Source organism: Hyalella azteca, unplaced genomic scaffold (assembly GCF_000764305.2).
Source record: "Hyalella azteca isolate HAZT.00-mixed unplaced genomic scaffold, Hazt_2.0.2 contig10647, whole genome shotgun sequence".
NCBI lineage: Eukaryota > Metazoa > Arthropoda > Malacostraca > Amphipoda > Hyalellidae > Hyalella > Hyalella azteca.
The window spans coordinates 103151-124283 of record NW_025940677.1 but is presented as its reverse complement, the minus strand read 5'-3'; the positions used below and the strand labels follow the sequence as shown (position 1 = coordinate 124283).

Here is a 21133-nt window from a genome sequence, read left to right as displayed (position 1 = left end):
TGCTAAAATATAAGATGAAATAGTTACCAATGTATGGGTGCATATATGATGAGCATTTAGAGTATGGAAGCAAGGAATGGAAAGGACAAATGGAGAGTGAGTGGGAGGTTGTCGAGAATGAAGGCCGGAGGGGTGTAGGCTAGGGAAAGAAAGCAATAATAAAATAAGAATAACTTTATCATAATAATTTAATAGAAGAAAAACAATATTTTATGTCCTTAGAGGCCCCATATATAATATCATCTAATAATATGAACATATCTAATTCTGAATTTAAACTCTACAGTGCAATACGTAGTATATAGCAATAATAAATCAGATAAATTTCCTCTTGAATTTTTCTTGCCCTTTTTTTCATCCTACAGTCTTAACACGAATCTTCACACCCCTCTGGTGAGTCTGGTCGAGAAAGTCAGTTGCGTTAACGGCGATAACACGTCTGTCATTTGAGCTCTCTAAAAACCGGTGAATTTATTTTTGAAGTATTAGCTTTTGCACTTACTTAAAATAATAATTTGTCAAGTTTATTTCTCTATAAACATGACTGTCTGTCTGCTGAGCTCGCGGTGTCTGACTGCAGGTCTAAGTTGTGGGGTTAAGTTATTGTGTAGGTAGGACCGTAGGATTCATTACATCAAGTTATTATGTAGGTAGGATTTCTTACATTAAAGGTAGGATTCCTTACATTTCCCTTCTCTGTCTCTCTCGTGCGGGCGGCCGACGTCCCGTGTAAGCAACCTTTTCTTCGAGTGTCTTAGTTTCTGTTTCTTTTCACCTGTCCCTCCTTGTCACTTCGTCTCTTCGACTTTGAGATGAGTTTTCGATTGGTCACTTGTGCTGTAAAGACGTGTGGTGTACACCTAACTGTGAAACTAATCACTAAAATCACGAATAGTCTTTACACTGTAAAGTGAAAGAAATGACCAAACCTAATAAAGATAGCTTTCAAGGCCCTGGCCCTCCTGAAAGCTCCCAAGCAGAAATTGAAAATCTAACGGACTCCCAACTGAAACACTTTGTTGCTGGTGAGGAAGTCTGGAATGATGCTGAAGTGGCTGTGGAACCAACTAGTGAAAGACAGAAGAGAAAAGCTTCTGATCAGTTATCTGAAAATACCTAGAAGATGAATCACCAGTTATCTGGGAATACCAAGAAGAGGAACTATGCCAGCTATGAATCAAGACAGTTAAAAGATCTTTGGAAACAATGAAAAATTATAGCAGCTGCCCAAGCAACTGCCATCTATCTGGAAATAACACCAGGGAAATCCTGAAATAACAGCCACCTCCTACAAGCAGGAAAATTTGACTGTGGCTGCAATTGGAAAATTTGGAAAGCCAGCAATTAATGCCATGTCCAGGTGTGACAGTCGGCCTGCGTGAGGTCATCTCTTCACCTTCAACAAAGCACACACACACGACTTTGAGATGCTAACGCTGCTTCTTTCGAGCTAGCTTCAGCGGGCCTGGGCTGGACAATTGAGACCTTCCGCCCCTTGTGGCAGCTGTGGGTGATGATTAATTTGAGATTTTGAATAACCGAGACCTTCCGCCTTGCTGGCGATGTTATATTTTGACCTCCGGTGCTAAAAAGCTTGATAGCTGAAGTGCAAGCAAACCATCATACTAACTACTACTTCTCTGACAGGTTTTGGGCTTCCAGCTCCAGGTGAAGTGTCTTCTCAGCTCTTCTGGACTCTGGAGTCTGGAGTGGTGGAGACTGGTGAGTCGGTCCACCCGGTTGTGATGATTAAGAGGGGTGGTAGCTTCTGGAGCCTTTGTTGTTGAGAACTCAGACGGTCAGACCCTGAGTCTCTGAGTGACCCTGACTGACATGCTGACAGTGACAGCATCATTGAGGCTACCCCTGCCATTTCTGCTAGAAAGCATAGGAATCAAAACTCGGGTGGTTCAAGTGAGAGTCTTCCTGGCACTGGCAGTAGAGGAAAATGCACAGGATAATAGAAGACATATTAGAGGTTACTATTTACTAATGCTGGAGACACTGTCATTGCCAGGCTAATGCCAGCTTTACCAAATTTTGATATGGAGTACAAGAGCCATCAGCTACTTTGAAGGTTACTTTTGAGGAACAGACATAGCATAGCCATGACATGATGACAGAATTGGATATCTATCCTACCCAGTAAGACCATTTGTGGCTCCTCCATTGAGATGTTACAAATGCCAAAGATTGGGGCACTTAGCAGAGGGTTGTAAATCTAGAAGCCTAGAAGGTGTCTCCTGTGTGCTGGACATAGTGGCAAACCAGAGCTTTTTTTAGAATCAGTTCATTTTTAATTTCCTCATTTACTCAAGATTTAAACCAATTTCTTAAGTATGATAATCATAGTGACAAACCAGAGATTTTTTAGAATCAGTTCATTTTTAATTTCCTCATTTACTCAAGATTTAAACCAATTTCTTAATTATCATACTTATCATAATGATAATTATCATACTTATCATACTGCCGCTGGTATCCATGATACTTTACTGGTCTACTTATAGGACTCGAAACTAAACTTTAGGGAGATTCCAAAAAACTCTCTGCTTTGTCACTATGGTGCTGGACCTCAGTCATGACTCATGAGCACACGCCACAGTGCCACACACTTTGTACATCAGCTGAGAACTTGAGAGGCACTGTGCCAACTGCAGGGAATCCATGCTGCAAATTCTTTAGACTATAGAGTGCCCTTTCATTGTGAAAGCCATTGCAGTTGAAAAGCTGCATGACACTGGTTATTCCTATGCTCAGGCTGCATTTCAAGGGACTACACAAAGTGGTTATTTGCCGGATCAGAGGTCACAGTGACAGCGGTATCCATGGTAATGAGGTGGCACCGTGGCAGATAGGGTAGCAAACCTTGCACATTCTAACAACCGCACAGCAAGATCTCAACTGTGCTTCGAGGAGTGGATCTGCACCTTGAAGTCACTCAATGTTCAAGAGTGGGCATGCCAATGGTCAGTCAATGTGCAAGAAACAGGAAAGGGGACCTTCCAAAGAAGCTTGGGACCTGAGATATCCTATGTGGACTATGAATTGCTACCACATTCAGTTGAATGCTCTGTGTCACGTCTTTGCCTGGGGCATGCTGGTGTTAACACTCATCAGGCCAGATTCAACTTAGCCGACTCCAGTAATTGTCCAGTGTGTAATGTAGAGGGCACAATCAGACACCTCATCCTGCACCTGCACTGCACGCTATTCATCAGCCAACGAAGTGAATTCCGCTCAATACTGGAGGCCATGTCTCTTCCCTGAGAGCTTTCCTCAGCTCTTGGAGGTGGTGATGCCCCAATGAGGAGATGCACTGCTGCCATCCATCTTCTTGGTCAATATTTGCTTAGCTGCAATATGGTGACCAGGCTGTGAATGTTCTACAAAGCCTAATTGTACTTTTTCTTTTCACAATTTCCTGCCACACTGGCTGCTGGAACTGGAAGTGCTAGGAAGTAAAGAGATCTAGAAGTGAAGTGAAGTGTCCAAAACCCCCAGTTGTGCTCAGGCTGGGAGGTGTGCTACCTGCATACACAATAACCCGAAGCCTTCAAATCAAATTAAAAAAAAAAAACACTCTGGTCTCAGCTTTAATGTCATTGCACTGTAACCTGGCCTCTCTTTTCTCTTCTACTAACTACAAATATGCGAAGACTGGCAGATGGCCATTGTAAAGGCCTGATGCCTCCTCCAACCTTTCACCGCAGAGAATTGATGTGTAAATATTATCTCCGCCTGATACAGCTCCCCCAAGGTCCTATTGTGTCTGAGCTGTTCAACCCAAATGTGCCACATATCCTGCCACAGAGAACCAACTTTTTGCCCAGTTTTGTTACCCATACAAGGGCAATCTTAACTTCACTACAAATCTGGGTCCCTACTATGCTTACCTCTCCTTTAATCTCCCCTTTCCCCCCATGGTTCAATTCTGATGATATCTTCACAGAAGAGGTTTCTCCCTCAACAGTATCGGATACATCTTCTGAAGCTGCTGTTCAAATTTTCTCAGAACTAGTTAACTTTAAATATTCTAGTCACACAGCTATTTTCACAGATGGTTCCCACATAAGCACCCCAAACCACTCTACTTCTGCTGCGTTTGCCATGCCCTCCAAAGGGGTACTACTAAGTTGGAAACTTTGCCCTGAAATTCAAGCAATTGTCAAAATTGTTTGCAATAAGGGAAGCATTATGTTGTCACAAATCAACCTCCTCCACTCTGAGAATATTGCCATTTTCACCAATTCACAATCATCAATTTGCTTGATTAGAAATAGGCAACCTGACTCCTACCTTAATTTAATATTTGATATACAAAATAAAATTATGTCACTAATGCCCTCCCATGAGGTGCAAATCCAGTATGTTCCTGGTCACCAGCAGCACCGGTAAATTTCAGGCAATGAGGCTGCTGAGTGCTGATTGGGCAGCCAGGGATGCTCACCAGCTTGGTTACCGTACTCTCACCCCCAGCTCAAGGTAAGAAATGGCAAGATTGGTGCATGATGGAATTCAGGCCAGTTGGAACCAGTCATGGATAGTGGAGGTAAACACATCAAGGAAGGGTCACTTCATAACTTTGATTAGAGACAGAGTAGGTGAATGGCCATGGGCCTCTCATAGCAACCAAGCCATTGAAACAGCTCTTACTAGGCTTCATACTGGACATGCTGGTGTGAGAGTGCATTTGGCCTGTTTTGAGCTTGTGCTCTTGTGGTTCCCTGGAGACCATCCAACACTTACTGCTACAGTGTCCTCTGCACCAGCATGCTTGAGCAAATTTAACCAACCTGCTAACCCGTCTTAATATTCCTGTAACCCTTAAAAATATACTTGGAGGTGGCCCCTACCCCTGCTTGATCCAGAATATAATAATGGATGCAGTTGGCAGCACTTGGCGCATTCTTGATTGCCCTGGGTGTCTTGCATGCCATATGAATTATGATTCCTAATATTATAATCCTTTATATATAGATATCAGTAGTAAAACTAACCACACTAAAACGTGTGGGAAACTAACACTGTCAGAATATTCTCTTCATCCCAGCACTATTATAAGTGCTTAAGTTGAGACAAGCAGTACCAATCTATGAAGCTTGTTAGGACCATTATGATAAAAATTAGGACCAGTATATTGTTAGGATTAGTATCAGTTATCAATTTCATGTGCCAAGACCTCCATTGTAAGGACAGTTACTGCTTGCCTGTAAATCAGCTTTAAAATTTTGCTCCTTCAGGTAAAGCCCACAGGAGTTATGTATTATTTTCTGTACACCGCATAGCAGCTCCTTAACAGTCACGATTTGTTTTACTAACTTGATCTTGAGAAGCTCCAGCCCCCCCCAGGCTGGACCTTCAGTAACTTGTTCATCCTCATGTGAGGCTCAGTTCAGGGCATGGATATTGCAACTAACTGGGCTGGGAATTTTTTATTTCATTCAATTTCTTACTTTGTGTTGATTCCTTTTTGTTTCATTTTATATATTTTACTATTTTCATTTTACTTAATTTAGTATTAAGAAACATTGCTTCAGAATTGGCAATAGAATGGAATACCATAATCCTACCTGGTTAAATCTCCAAGAGTCATCGAAACAGAAAACTGAAACTTCCTGAGTAAACCCTGCCAAGTGTAAGTGTAACTAGTGGTCATTGTGCAGCTATTTCCTCACCTTCAAGCTGGCAACAACAACAACTTTTCTAATTCAGAATCAGTTTCCACTACCAAGATTGGAAAGCTTCAAATTTTTCCTAAAATTGGGTGGCTCCAGAATCACCTAGGTATATAATTTTAGTGCAGTAAAAATCTCATGGCTTCTTAGCTATCTGATTTGGGATCTTGGTTTGATTAGTAATTGTGCAGCCTGCAAATACCTATATAGAAAATATTTGAACTTTTGAAGTACAGTACCATACAACTTACAAGTGTGCTCATACTATGCTCTTGGTTTTGCTTTCTTTATGATCTGGTTTGTTTGCATCTTGTTCAAGATGTTAGATGAGAAAATTCCAACATATTACTGAAATTTTGTGACTACAAATGTCCAAAGAGATATATTTTCAATAAATTTTGAATATTGTGCCTGTATTATGCACATTTGTTACAAATTTGAAGATGACTTATCTAAGAGGAAACTTTTGTGTCTCCAAAAATGGCAAGAAAGCTCTAGTCACTTATCAGAAAAAATATATATATATTCCATGCTTGATCAAGTTGCAGGCATTCCTAACAGCTTGTTAAAAGAAACTGCAATGCATCATTAACAAAGAAGAAAAAATTGAGATATACTCAATAGTTTGTAGTGATTCAAATGTTTTCTCTGTTATATTTAGACAAAAATTAAAGATTTGATGCAAAAACTGACTCAGTTAGAATGTTACAGTATCTTCCATGGCTTAGAAGATGAACTCAAAGATTAAGCACCAAATTCATGGTTTGGATTTATTTTTCATGATTGTAAATTTAATTATAATGTCATAGGTCATAGAAGCTGGTCAAAGCTTGGGGAATAGATCGTTTCCACGCTATTTCTTATAGAAATAGATCATTTCCAAAGTATTTCTTATGCACAAGTTGCCATTCAGCAGATACTGCACTTACCCCACAGTCAGGAAGATGTGCTAGGTGTGCAGAAATTTATGTTTTCAATTTTTCAATCTTCATGGTGTGTGGTAATGTTGAGAAAAAAAAGTGCCCCTGCACTGTAATTTAATAAAAGTTTACACATTGGTGTGTGGTAACAACAACACTGCCATGCAGCAATGTACATAGCATATTAATAACTGTAAATAGTTTGATGCCTCTGCTGCCAGCAGCTGCAGCTCTGTGTTGACAAAATATCTTCTCACAATGTCTTCAGGTGTCAGGTGTCGATGTGTGTAGCATTTTGATAACCATATATAGTTCAATGCCTCCGCTGTCATCAGCTGCAGCTATGCAATGATGCAATACTTTCTCACAATACTACCACATGTCAATGCTCACAGCATGTCAATAATCAGGCATAGTTTGGTGCCTCTGCTGCCAGCAGCTACAGCTATGCAAAGACGCAAAATCTCCTAGCAATGGTGCTATGTGTCAATGCTGGTAGCATAATAATGACCATATATTTCTATGCCTCTGCTGCCAACAGCTGCAGCTGTGTGATGACTACTGGCATGATTGGATTCATGTGCTTCATGTATGCAAATTAGTGACTGGTGAGCTGCAGTCAATGCTAGTTGCTGTGACCCTGCCTTTTGCATTGCATGGACATCTGCACAAATTTATCAGATTGAGATCATTCTGCATAAACTGCCCTTACCATTGCTTTCAGGAAGCTTATTTTTTGCATGAAAATTCCCCCAAAACATATATCTTCCTGAGAAAGGATTATAAATGTTTGTTGTTCGAAACCTTGTCACTTGTCATTAGAAACAACATAAAACCAGTCCAAACTACTATTTTTATGGTAAATTAACCACATAAGCATTACAAAGTTCTCTTGGTTGCTTTAAAAAGATGTCATTCAGTATTATTTATAAATTAGATCATTTCTGTGGAAGGCCAGTGACTTAATTGCTGTTGCAACATTATTGGCATTTGACATTGATGGCAGTTTACAGACCAAGTGCCCACTCTTTTGCTGTTTGTGCTCTATTACTTGCTGACATAGTGAAATTTGAGAAGTTTATCAAATGAAAGGGTTCACATGTAATATTAGATGGAAAAACCTGAAACAAGACCCTCCCATTGGAATTGAAAAAAAAAACATTTCTTTGTTCTTGCTGAAGCCTAGAGTGTAATTTTCCTACTTATGAATAGAATATTGCAGCTCCAAAGTGACAAATTTTTTATACAATTGGAATCTCTCGGCTTGATTGTGCAGTTATAATAATAATTGATTAATATGGTAATTCATCTAGTGGGAATCTTGCAGCTCACAATATGGTAGAAAGCTCTAGTTGCTGCTCAAAAGGAAGAAATATTCCATGCCAGGTTAAAGCTTTAGCTACAACATATTTTGAAACTTTTGGTGTTGAAGGGATGCAGAATAGTGTAGGTAAAGCCCTGATGATTGTACCATTAGAAAACGTGAAAAGATGCTATCTTCACCATCATGAAAATTGAGTAAACTAGCACAATTTCACCCACAATTTTTGCAGACTATCTGTAAAACAATGATTTCCACCAGCATCTTTTGATTTAAATTTACACTTGAATATAACTTTTGGGCAAGTATGTTTCATATTCCTTTTGATAATTTTTTTACATACCTACATTTAACATATTAGCCCCTTTGCAGGCAGACATAGAAATATGAGGAGATCAAATTGTTCAATATAAGTCTTACGAAGCAAGATCAATCTCACAATATATTTACTTATGAAATTTTTTTTCAAGGTTTATATATTGAAATTGCCAATCAGGCAATCACAATTAATGAAGTGATTGTGTATGAAGCTATATTGGTACTAAGTGAAATAAAACTAATTTGTTAGCACAAATGTAAAGTTGTCTATGTCAATGTTTTTTTGTTCTGAGAAATTCCACAAAACAACAATTCTCCAAGTTTGGATGTAGAAGTGATATATTCTCACATTTTTTGTTGTAATGCAATCTATTTCTTCTAGGTTTAATATATCCTCGACTGTTGGGACAATGTAGCAAGATTAGCGTTAGCTGATGTGAGCAAGTGTCCAACACATGGTTCTGGGGCTGCATAGATGTGATCTCATAGCTCAAATAAATAATGATTAAACAGACAGCAAGACAGGTTAAGTGATAGCAAGATTTACTGATTTTCCCTCAATTTTTTTTCAGATTAAACTAAACTGAAATGTTAACTTCCACTGTCATAAAGTTATTAAAATCTCCATGTCTTTCACAAATATCAAGAGGATCTCAGTCATGCAGTATTTTCAGTAAGTTATATTGTTACTAGTCAGAATAATTTTTAATTTTAATACATAGATCTCTTTTTAATACATAGATTTCAGCATCTCTACATAAATACTAGATTGTATATAAGTACTTATATTATCAGTCTGCTTATATCGCAAGTTCACAAGGAATTTAAAAGCAAAGAAAACACCAAGCAAATTCACCAAATCGATATTGAAAACGTTTTGGAGTCCAGCTCCATCATCCATATATATATAATTGATTTACTAGATTGTGAAATGATATCCACTTCTGAGTGAAAGTCTACTAATCTGCTATAATTATTGTGCATTTTGAATTAAAGTGAATATATATAATTCTATTGTAAAGCCTAAAACATGGATGACTTGCATATAAAATCATTTTGTATTTTGTTTGACTGTTAGATGGTTAATTCTATTACTCCCTCTTTAAGTTGATTTTTCATGGCATGGCAGCTTCAAATTGGGTGCCTTGGGAAGCTAATTTCTTTGTTGAGTAACAGGTGTTCAAAAGGTTAGATTGTTATTTCCAGAATATTTAGAAAATAAATTTGAAATTAATTGCAAGTACATGTAATCTTGCCACCAAGACATGCAATATCTGGTGCTGTATGTGCATTGGTGCTTTTTTTCTATTACATTTTTAATTGACAGCCACTGCAAAGTATCTCAAATGATCTACAGTTTCTTTGGAAAATTGGATGGCTACAAAAATTTAGCTTTTAATCTCGAAATTTATCTCAATTTTAACATCAATGCCTAAATATTGAATTTTTGGACCATCTGCTTTGTTCAAAAAGGCAGAAATGGAGTTTAAAAATAGTTTTAAATTATTTGAAAAAACAGGCCTGCTTTTAATTTTCACTTTGTTAAGTACCGGTAACTGCATACACACATTTCCTCTAATAGATAACTTCTTACAGTGTGAAAAATTAATGTGTCTCACATGGACACAGGTTGTGTTCATGAATAAAACATGGTAATTAATTCATTTAAAAACTATGCAAAATACTCTCAGAATAGTTTGCTCTCAAAACTCCATTCTAAGACTACTGGTTATGATAATCATTCAACAACTGGATTTCCCTCATTAATCACATTCCGCTAATTAATCATGAAATGCAGAACAAATGTTTGTAGGGAATGTATTGCAAACGGTTTTTTTTAAAGACTAATATCTGCTTACCTTCTTGCAGGCTCTGCCATTCACTGCATTGGTCGTGATGTAAGTGAACTACTCTTTAGTGTCTTTCTTTTCTCATCATAACTTAAAGGAGCTTGAGGACAACACTTTAACTATTTAACAACATTTAACACTCTATTTAACAACAGTCCTGTAACTATATTGTAGGTATAGTAAATTAGGCAAGGAATATACGTTTCTGCTAGTAATAACTAGAATAGAAAAGTTTGAATCCCCTATTTTCAAGATTTATTTATAAATTATTCTTCACTTTCAAATTGATAATAATTTGAATTAATTCAATAAACTGAATAGACCTCAAGGATAAATGGTAATGTCTCCTACCTTATGATATTACCAACTCTTATTAAAGTGTTTTCATGCACGTTTAATTATATTATTTTTATGATGCAGGCATCTATCATATGCCAGATCACCCCAGATGCTTCATTGCAGGGCCTGCCTAAACTAAATAGACAAAAAAGATGAATTGTAATGTCTCCTACCATATGATATTACCAACTCTTATTAAAGTGTTTTCATGCATATTTAAATCTCTTATTTGAGTGATGCAAGCATGTATCACATGCCAGATGCTTCATTGCAGGGCCTGCCAGTAGAGACTGACACACAGTCTCTACTGGCAGGGACTACTGGACTGACACAGTCTCTCTTCATTGCAGGGCCTGCCAGTAGAGACTGACACACAGTCTCTACTGGCAGGGACTACTGGACTGACACAGTCTTTCTTCATTGCAGGGCCTGCCAGTAGAGACTGACACACAGTCTCTACTGGCAGGGACTACTGGACTGACACAGTCTTTCTTCATTACAGGGCCTGCCAGTAGAGACTGACACTCACAAACTGCGCCAGTATGTGTGTGGGTCAGACATGGTCAAAGAGAACCGGCAGGACGTCAAGGTTAAGGAGGACCACGAGTATCCTGACTGGCTCTGGAGCCTTCGCACTGGTCAGTCTATGTTTACTTTGTAATTTGTATTTTAAATATAAAATATATATTTTAATGTTTAACTTTTATGTATAATATATATTTTATGTATAAAATTTACTTTAATAATTGTGATCAAGGTTAAGGGGGACCACAAGTATCCTGACTGGCTCTGGAGCCTTCGCACTGGTCAGTCTATGTTTACTTTGTAATTTACATTTTGAAAATAAATATATAGGTATTTTAATATTTAACTTTTATGGATAATATATATTTTATATATAAAAGTTTTTTAATAATTGTGAGCAGTACCACTGTAGCAGGTTGTGTTCAACTTTATGTTTTTCAATATAATTTAGCAGCATTATGTTGTTTTAAATTGTCTTGTGTTAATAAATGGTTTTCAGCCATGTCAGGATCAGTTGTGTTTGATTGACTCATGTCAGGCAACACATCAGATTTACATTTTTTATAATAAAAAATACAAGAACTGCACAACTGGACAGCACAAAGTCACTTTACTAAATTCGATCAACCAAGTGGCTTAAAAATTTTAGAGAAATAATGTCAAAAATTAAAAAATTTATTGAATAATTTTTAGAATAATTTTCTTTGTGAACTCGAATTGCTTCTCAATCAGGTATATTTGTCAATTCTTTAGACATCTCAATCCTTTAATTTTATTTATCTATGTCCAAAGACACACCACCAGTTTATGTGGTCCTCCAATATTCAATCTATTTCTTTATTTACTGCTGAAATACAAAAGTTGAAATACACATTCAATAGATGCTGAACTTGCTGGAAGTAGCGATCAATTTATAATTAGCTGTTAATATTCATTTGTAGCCAACGTGTTGTCTTTACTTGTCTTTTTCTGTTCTCATGTAGCTCTGTCATTTCGTAAGACCATCAGAACTGAAACCACTCTATTCTAGCATTTATTTTAGGTATTCTTTTCTTTATCTTCAACTGAAAGTGACCGAAATGGAGCAAAATTCGATATATAGATCTTCTTGGTCCATTCACATGCTTTTTTCATTAGTAATTTGCCTCTTGCTCAAGCTGTCTTTTGACGCATTCAAACTGAACAGTTCACTCCATGTTACTTTATTTACATATCCTAGAACGTCGAGTTTGATCTAATGGCATACCTTTCTTGTAATTTTCACAATTTCTCTTGAATTTTGTGTTATTGGACTAGTTTAATCATTGCAATGCTGTTCTCCTTGTTCGCAATTGTTTTAATTTAATGTGAATTGTTTTAATTTAAAGCCTTTTCTGGCTTTGTAGTGATCAACATCTGCCATTTCAGTAATTTTATTAATATAACCCCAATATTTTGAGCAATAATTTGATGTTATTTGACGATACTTTGGCCAATTGAAATAATAAGTTTGAATTTGAGAGCTTTGATTCGGCATTAACTATACAGCGCGCGTGCCAAGTGTTACAGTAGAACTTTACTTCATAATTACACAATAGACGTGTTAGTAGATAAAGTTTTCGGAACTCTGATCAACCGGGGTCGTGCAAAAGCCATGCGTAATGACGTCGTGTATTAATTTCCTAACATTTGATGTAGTTTTTGAAAAGTCATTGCAATTATTTTTCTCGCCAGGCCATCCTCTGCCACTGGAGGAGCTGGACCCCAACACCAAATACTACTGGCGCCGGCTGCGCACCCTCCACATGCGCAATAACAACAAAATCGCAAAGCTCCGAGGATTCTAATATCTGGAAAACAATCCTAGTTATTGTTGCTTAGAATGATACTGCTTTTTACTCTTAAAAATTTAAATCACAATTAGAGTTGTCCAAGTTTTAGGATCAAAATCTGGAACGGACTAAGAGTAGGAAACGTCTGTTCTATACAATATATGTGCGATTGTTGTTGAAGTTGCAAGGGCTGTAGCTGCGATGCCAGGAGTGTACAAATTGTGTGTAAACTTTAACAATAAACAGTGAACCTCGAGACAAGTCGTCTTTATAATTAACGAGTATTCCAAAACGCACGTTATTTGAAGAGCTATCAACCTTCATGTTCTTGTGTTCCAACATGGAAAATAAATAACTTTTGCTTAGTTAGGTTATTTAATATCTGGAGTAAAGAAAGCAAAATAGCAGTTTAGGCACAATAGGAATGTTAGAAGAAAAAAAATTAGAGCATCTACTCATTCACCTGTTCACAAATGTTGTAGAGGGCTAGGAGGCCTAAATTGAAATATTTTTGGATAAGCTTTCACAACAATAATAGCGAAGTAACAGAACATTCCATGTACGATGTTTAAATCATCTGAGAGAGTTCAACTGTACAGACTTGTGTAAATTAGAGCGATGCCGTGACGACGTAAGAGCATGTGGATGCAACTGTCTGTCATATCAATACAATTTGTGCTTTATAATAGACTAGCCAAGCTGTACCGGGAATATTTTCACTGTAGAGCCTTTGTAAAGCTTAAAATTAATGACGAGATTCGTGCCTTAAAACAAGTTATCACAAAGTATACATCCCCATACCAGATCTTCGACGCGTGAACCCAGGAAAATTTCGGACTCGTGAGAGGATGTAATGGCGGAGGATATTCCGCCATACACAGCAAACATTAAAGTTGCAGGGCAACAGAAGTCCAATGTAGAGGCACACAAAAAATTTATATGTGCTACACTATGAGACATCTTGCCTGTGCTCAGTAAAGCGACGTACAGACTAAACAATCTAAGGGATGTAAGTAGTCCCGATTTAATTTAGTCAGAAAATAAGCCCTAAAACTTCAATAATAAAACAAACTTTGCGCTAAATCTAATATTGTTAAACCTATTTTTTATATAGAACGTGATTATAAGACAATATTTACCATAAAATGTCAAGCAAACGACCAGCCTGCAAACCACAAGTGCCAAGCTAAGTGACTTTCTTCATCGAGGATTCCATCTATACGTACAGACTTAAGATTCGCCTTAAGCTTGAAAAAGATGACGATATATTGAATCCTTAATTAAGTACAATGATAAGAATGCAAATAGCTCACAACGGAGCACTCCCACGATCGTCGGTACGACTGGCGTGGCGGAATTCATCGCAATTACACTAGGATATTACAGCGGAAAATCACGTTAAACACAGAACAGAAATAAAAATAATTCTGATACAATAGGCAAAATAATTATAAGCATGTGATGAATCCGTTCGATGACATAGAAGATCGATGACAGTTTAACTGCAATGTGAGAAACGTTCTCAGTAATAGAGTAAAATGTATGCACATCCTGCCGCTTGCATAACTCTTTAGTCAAGACCTCAATGTCTGACCAGAGCCCACACAAGTAGTAAAGCGGCAAATAAATAGCAAACTACAAGCGCCTAGTATAGTGCACGTGTATCTGCTTACAGATTGATTCTGAGGATAAATATGCAGCTTCATGATGTTATGGTTCGCATGCTAAGTAATATTATAAGTTTAATACACTACACTGCATTGGATACTTTGATGTTCCTACACCAGAGCACTGATGTACAGAGTACAAGTAATGTTCCTACACCAGTGCACTGGTGTACAGAGTACAAGTAATGTTCCTACACCAGAGCACTGGTGTACAGAGTACAAGTAATGTTCCTACACCAGAGCACTGGTGTGCAGAGTACAAGTAATGTTCCTACACTAGAGCGCTGATGTACAGAGCGCTGGTATGCAGAGTACAAGTAATGTTCCTACACTAGAGCGCTGATGTACAGAGCGCTGGTATGCAGAGTACAAGTAATGTTACTACACCAGAGCACTGCTGCACATAGCGTCGGTCTCAAGAGACAAGACGAGATCTCACACGAGGACGCTCGTGCCCGCCATACTACGAGCCCCTGCACGAAAAACAAAGTCATTAATCTCTCCTCAATCCTACCAACAATATTACCAACAAACATTAACCAACAACAACAATATATTACCAACCTATTAAAATACTTCCATATATTGTCTTGGTTCTTCGCGGAAGATATTTGCCAAGATTCTTTTGCAAAGAAATCTATGTACATGTCGCAGGGCTTCTGTTTATGTTTCTAGAATCTAAGTTAATTTTTATAGTTAAGATTTTGTGATTTTGAGACTTTCAACACATTCGTTTTTATAACAATACAATGAAGATCAATTCACAAAAGGAATTTTGGTAGCATTGATATGGACTCTTGAATAAATTTTTTTTTTAGCATGGCAAGTTTCAATGGTTTCATCAACAATAATATATCTAGCAACGCCAACAACACAATTGCCTTCAAGATGGCGACACTTTTCAATATTATAACTTTGGGCTGAGGCGTTGGTGTGCAGCTGAGGTGAAGATAGGGAGGTTGCCGTCCACTCAAATGTTGGAGAGAAGCATCATTGACAATATGCATCTCACATTTACCTCACAAACCTCTACTTACATCAAGCGGTATACAAATAGAATAGAAGTGTCGGCATTGAAGAAATAGGCCCGTGGCCTATATGTGAAATATATATGTCATGTCAATATATACCTATGTCATGTATATATGTCACACAAATATGTGTGACAAATGAAGAAGGAATAGAATATCAAGTATTATTATTATTACAGAAAATCTCAGGCATTAAATCAGGGAAGTTAAGAAATTATTATAAATATTGAAAGTTAGACCTAGGAAATATGAAAAGAAACAAAATATCAAAATAAGTCATAAATCTTGACCTGTGTTAGAATAAAGTTTTTATTTAGAAGAAATAATTCGCAAAAATATGATGTTCATGTAATTAATCAAACCGCATTAATCAAACCACAATCAAAGAAGAAGCTAATAGCTTGAAAAAGCTGTGAACAAAATGAAGTATTTCACTAAATTAATTAGAAATCACAATCTAATCAATCACGCATGATATTCCATGCCCGAGTCAACTTGTTGAAACTACGGCAACAACAAAAATTTTCCAAAAGACACACCAAAATTCACAAGAAAAAAAAACTAATTTTACTCGCGGGTTACTGACTTTTTCTTTGGTTTAGGCGAAGTGGACTGGAAGACAGAAGAGGCAGACATGAGGTTCTCAATATATTGCCCCAGAACCTGGTTCTCAGACTTGAGCTTCAGGTTCTCTTCCTTGACACTGTCCACGCGCTGGCTGAGGTCATCCAGAGTATTCTGCAGCTCCAGCACCTGCACACTCGCAGCAATTAATGAAATGAAATTTTATCACAAGAATATTGTTAAATACTACGCAATGATACTTAAATTAAATTAATACACGGTGATACCTAAATTAGTTATACACAGTGATATGTCTCAGGACAGTGATAATTCCTTACATTTAAATCATTAACAGTGCTAGGTATATTACTAGAATATAATTAATTACTACACAGTGACAATAAATGTGTCCCAATACAGGAAGAATTCCTTACATCTAAATAGGTATATTTCAAAGTGATATATATATATAGGTACCTATGGCAGGAACATCATCATATAGGTACTACACAATGATGATAAATATGTCCCTGTATGGTGATAATTCCTTACATCTATATATATCTTTGACAGAGACATATGGCAAGACTATAATAATACATCGCATCGCAATCATGATGCTAAATATGTACCAGGCTGAAGATACTGTAATTTCACACCTATTTATCCCTCTAAAAAGACCAGAATATCTCACACCTTGCAAGGCAATACAAATACCGAAACATTTTTCCATTTACAAAAGAATTAATTGTCAGGGTAAGGAGACGAGCAAACATAGCAATTTTAGAGAAGTTGCGCCAAGAGAATAGAAACATTAATTTGAAAGTTGCTCAGGTTCAGGCAGGTGGTATAACAGGATGAAAACTAGTTGAATTCTTGAGGCAAAAGCAGAGCATAACTTCTTCAGCCTGGACAATTATCTAAACAAAGATGAATAAAGGCAATCATCACCTGAGCGATGAGTCGTGCCTTCTCCTCGTGCTCATCAGGGGTGAGGTCTCCACCATCCCCTACTAATATCAATGTTAAAATATAATTTATTATTATTAGTACACATCAGGTATTGTATATTGACTAGTTAAGAAAGTTCCTCATGTGTAGTAAGCATGACTTTGATCCAAAATACCAACCATGTTAGTATATACCTATATTACCTAGACATCTAACTTCAGTTCTCATGATGAATCAGGAGGTTTTAAAGAATAGGGGTTGGATGGAACAATAGACACTCTCTAATTCAAGATCAATCACCTAAATTTGTATTTATTCATACATAAAAAAAAGAAAAATTTCTTTGCAAAAAAAAAAAAAAAATTAAACTGTGAAGTGCTGCAGCTTCTTAGTTGATGGTTCAGATGGTGATTCATTGAGTGTTTGATTAATTGTTATTAATTTGATTAATTATTAACACACCAGCACTAATTTGAATGTAATGGTTACACTGACATGACAAAAAAAAAAATGACTAGGAACAAGAGGATGAGAACAAGAGAATGAGATGAAAATAAAACAACCCTAAGCACATAGTCCTGCATCTTTCACCTGATCCATTGGAGAAAGCAGAAGGGATGGATTCCAGCGACTGTCTTGAGCTGCCCCGAGCGTCCCGTGGTGTGCTCCCTTCATCAGGCAGAACAGCTGAAAACAACAATGGTTTAAAAAAATAATGCATAAAACATAATGTCAGCTCATGCAGAAAATTCTGTAAAGCTAGGCAGAATTTAATTTGAAATAATTGTTAAATTTTTCAGAAATATCATCAGTAACTAAATGATGCAAACTTTATCAAGGATGTACACAAACATACATTTCAAATAATTTCCAAACTGGCATTTTCTTGACAACATGGCTCCACAGACAATAATAAAAATTCTTTCTATTACAAATTTTTGTATACCTAATGTTACACCAGGGCGCAGAAGATGGAAGCAGCGTTGCCAATATATGGGTTTTTAAGCCCAAAGCCTCGCCGACCATTTTTAAGATGCGTCGCCGGGTAATTTTTAATGAAAAGCCATTTACGCTAAGTAATGACAAACTATTTACAAGCCACGAACTTATTTACAAGGTTGCATGCACGTGTTACCCCTAATAACTAATTTTACCCTAAAAACAGTCCAATTGTACAGCAAGTGTCAACTGAACATGTAATAAAGCAGTCTGACTGCTCTAATGTGCCCAAAACTACGCAATCAAAAAAACGTTGTTTACATTTTTTTTGCGGGAACTCATCGTAACTGATTTCTGGACAACCTTCGCTGCATCGTAATCAATCCAACGTACCGGAAACCTTACTTTTTTTCTAAATAGTTGGCCAAAGACTGAGAAATATATTAAATGCAAGAATTTCAATCTAAATGTGTTGGCAAGATCTTCTGAAAGCAAAAATTTGGCTACTGAAGCATCGCCAAAGATCTTGCAATATTCATCCACTCTCTGCACAGTGGATGTTACATTGCTGGAAGTAGTTAGATTAAGTCATGTGGATTAACTTGTGTTTCAACATCTCAAGAGAACAAGTTTCATATTTACCATTAATTAAAAGCTGAAAAATGTTGATTATAAATGTCAGTAACTAAGTGTGGAATTTGTACTTATTGTTTCTGAGACTCTGTGTAACTGCATGTGCCTGAAGCTGAAAAATAGGAATGTTTTAATATCAGGGAACCACCTAGGGTAAACGCGATATATTCTGACATCGTGGGTAATTCCGTCACCTCTCCAGCTTTTCCTTTATATTAAGCTTTGTTTAAGTTCCATGCGTTTGTTGATGGTTGAAATGATGACGTCATACATTTGCGCGTCAAATACTGCCAAAACACTAGGTCTTGGCCATCTAGTGGGAAAATATTGAGATCCAAAGAGAGACAATGCATGCCACCTGGTGAGACCATCGAAAAATGTGTCAAATTTGACAGTTGACCTTGCTCTACCAAATAGTGAATAACTGTTTTTATAGGAAGAATATTATGGTTTGAGACTTTTTTTTAGTCTGTGAATATATTAGGAATCCTTCGAGTATACTTGTATTTGCTGATTTCAAGTCGTAAATAAATTAATAGATGATTAAGTTGAGAAATGGATTTAGACACATGAAAACTAATTCCGACACAAATTGAATTGGACACACACAGATCGTTCCAAGCTTTGTACAAAAATTGAAATTTGCTTAATTAAAAGCCTAATAGCTGTTAATTAAAACGTAATTAAGTAGTGTTCAATATTCGTTACCGTTCTAATTCAAAGCCGTGTTGTATCCCAATACAGCTCACACAGCGAACGGAATTTGAACATGTGGATATTGGCATTACGTATCAGTTAAATTTGAAGCGCTGACGTAATACGACTCACCACGTGTCAAATATTGCCACACACAGTGACGGAATATAGGGATTTGGTAGGTTTCCATTCTAAAGGCTTTTTAATAAATATGGCAACATTTTGTGACGTTTCATTGTTGCTGACGCGTAGTGCGGTTTTCTGAGAGTCACGTGAAGCCAACAGAACTTACGTAACACATACGTTTTTTTTATAGTTTTTCATTTCTCGATGCGTCCTTAATGTGTCGGAATATACCGCGTTCACCCTACATAAAAAATAAGAACTAATCACAAAAAATGTATTTATTCTACATCTACATCATCTACAAATGGAAAGGAAGACTTCAGTCTCAGAGAACGGCCCAACCCTACGTCATAGACAGTAGACAATTTTCACTTAATTTCATCAGTAGACAATAATAAGTAAAATGGCACATTTAAGCCCAATTATTTCAAAACAACCTAGGGTAAACGCGGTATATTCCGACATATTAAGGACGCATCAAGAAAAGAAAAACTATAAAAAAAACGTATGCGTTACGTAAGTTCTGTTGCCTTCACATGACTCTCAAAACACTTCACTACTGCATGCATTGTCTCTCTTTGGATCTCAATATTTTCCCACTACCTAGATGGCCAAGACCTAGTGTTTTTGCAGTATTTCGACACGCAAATGTATGACGTCACCATTTCAACCATCAATGAACGCATGGAACTAAAACAAAGCTTAATATAAAGGAAAAGCTGGAAAGGTGATGGAATTACCTACGATGTCGGAAATTCGGAATATACCGCGTTTACCCTATAAGTGATTATTTTACAGATTTTTAAGAAAATTCTTCCCATTCCCAATAATAATAGGCAGAAGTTCTGATTGACAGTTCACAGTTGTAGTCAGGAATAAAAAATCAGAGATACCTACAGTCTACACTTTGAATCAGAGACATCAATCAAAGTATCAAAGTTAAATCAAATCCATGGCCAGGTGCCAGATGCCATGTGCCAGGCTGCCCAGGCAACTAGGTACCTAGGTAGCCTACATAGGCTAAGCTACGTACATTATTACTAGGCTACAAAGTACAAACTACAAAGTTATCAAAGTTAACAACTAGGGAATGAATAAAAAGCAAATTCAACTTAAATTTTCACAAAAGTGTAATTTTATCTCAAATTGCATTATTTCATATAATTCTATACAAGTCCTGCAAGACTGCTGTGATATTGACAACAATGAAAAATTAACTTTTTGCAGGCTGCACATTATTACCTGATGGATCATCATCAGCAAGGGGGATGCTATTGATATCGTCTTGGAAGTTCGATGACATTCTTGAATACAGTTGATTTGATAAGAAAACTATGAATTTTACTCAATCACTGCAACCGAGATAAATGGGCAAAATTATTTTCCCTTGTAAATGTTGAATTTGCGACTCTGCCACCATCACTTATGCTTCAAAGTCATCCCGAATTCACGAGTCACGAGTCACGACAGCGCGATGCAATAGGACACTAAAAGTCCTGAGTCGTTTGTCTCCCAGTGAGAATGAACTGTGACTCTTAAATGATGATCCGAAAATAATTTTAGTTCTACAATAAAATGACTATGGATAATCGGATTGCATTCTTTCTCTAAATTAACTACTAAAGTTAGCACTAATTTAACATTGGAAGCACAAGAGAATAATGAAAGACTCCACCCTTAATTGGGGGCCGAACAAATTCACAGCGAAGTTATGGCCTACTTGCCATTTTTTCAATTTAGAATTTTTATATAAAGCTAAGTGAC

General features: G+C 36.9%; 2 protein-coding genes across 4 annotated transcripts; one reads left to right on the top strand and one right to left on the bottom strand.

Annotated features, from left to right (window-relative positions):
• Nucleotides 1–371: 371 nt before the first annotated feature.
• On the top strand, nucleotides 372–13018 carry LOC108673984 (39S ribosomal protein L54, mitochondrial). Of its 2 annotated transcripts, XM_018161891.2 has the most exons (6): nucleotides 1649–1722; nucleotides 4406–4485; nucleotides 8810–8910; nucleotides 10107–10135; nucleotides 10929–11064; nucleotides 12665–13018. In XM_018161891.2, exons 3-6 carry the CDS (start codon nucleotides 8826–8828, stop codon nucleotides 12775–12777), a joined length of 363 nt encoding a protein of 120 aa, XP_018017380.1. In that variant the 5' UTR covers nucleotides 1649–1722; nucleotides 4406–4485; nucleotides 8810–8825; the 3' UTR covers nucleotides 12778–13018. The 2 variants fall into 2 exon arrangements, with proteins under 2 accessions (XP_018017372.1, XP_018017380.1); XM_018161883.2 differs by lacking the exons at nucleotides 1649–1722; nucleotides 4406–4485 and adding an exon at nucleotides 372–393.
• Nucleotides 13019–13118: 100 nt separating this feature from the next.
• LOC108673968 (short coiled-coil protein B) lies at nucleotides 13119–20864 on the bottom strand. 2 transcript variants are annotated; one of them, XM_018161871.2, is made up of 5 exons: nucleotides 20612–20864; nucleotides 17567–17662; nucleotides 16976–17034; nucleotides 16047–16213; nucleotides 13119–14902 (listed from the first exon to the last, which is right to left on the bottom strand). In XM_018161871.2, exons 1-5 carry the CDS (start codon nucleotides 20670–20672, stop codon nucleotides 14893–14895), a joined length of 393 nt encoding a protein of 130 aa, XP_018017360.1. In that variant the 5' UTR covers nucleotides 20673–20864; the 3' UTR covers nucleotides 13119–14892. The 2 variants fall into 2 exon arrangements, with proteins under 2 accessions (XP_018017360.1, XP_018017352.1); XM_018161863.2 differs by having other exon boundaries at nucleotides 16976–17037; nucleotides 20612–20863.
• Between the last annotated feature and the right edge of the window lie 269 nt (nucleotides 20865–21133).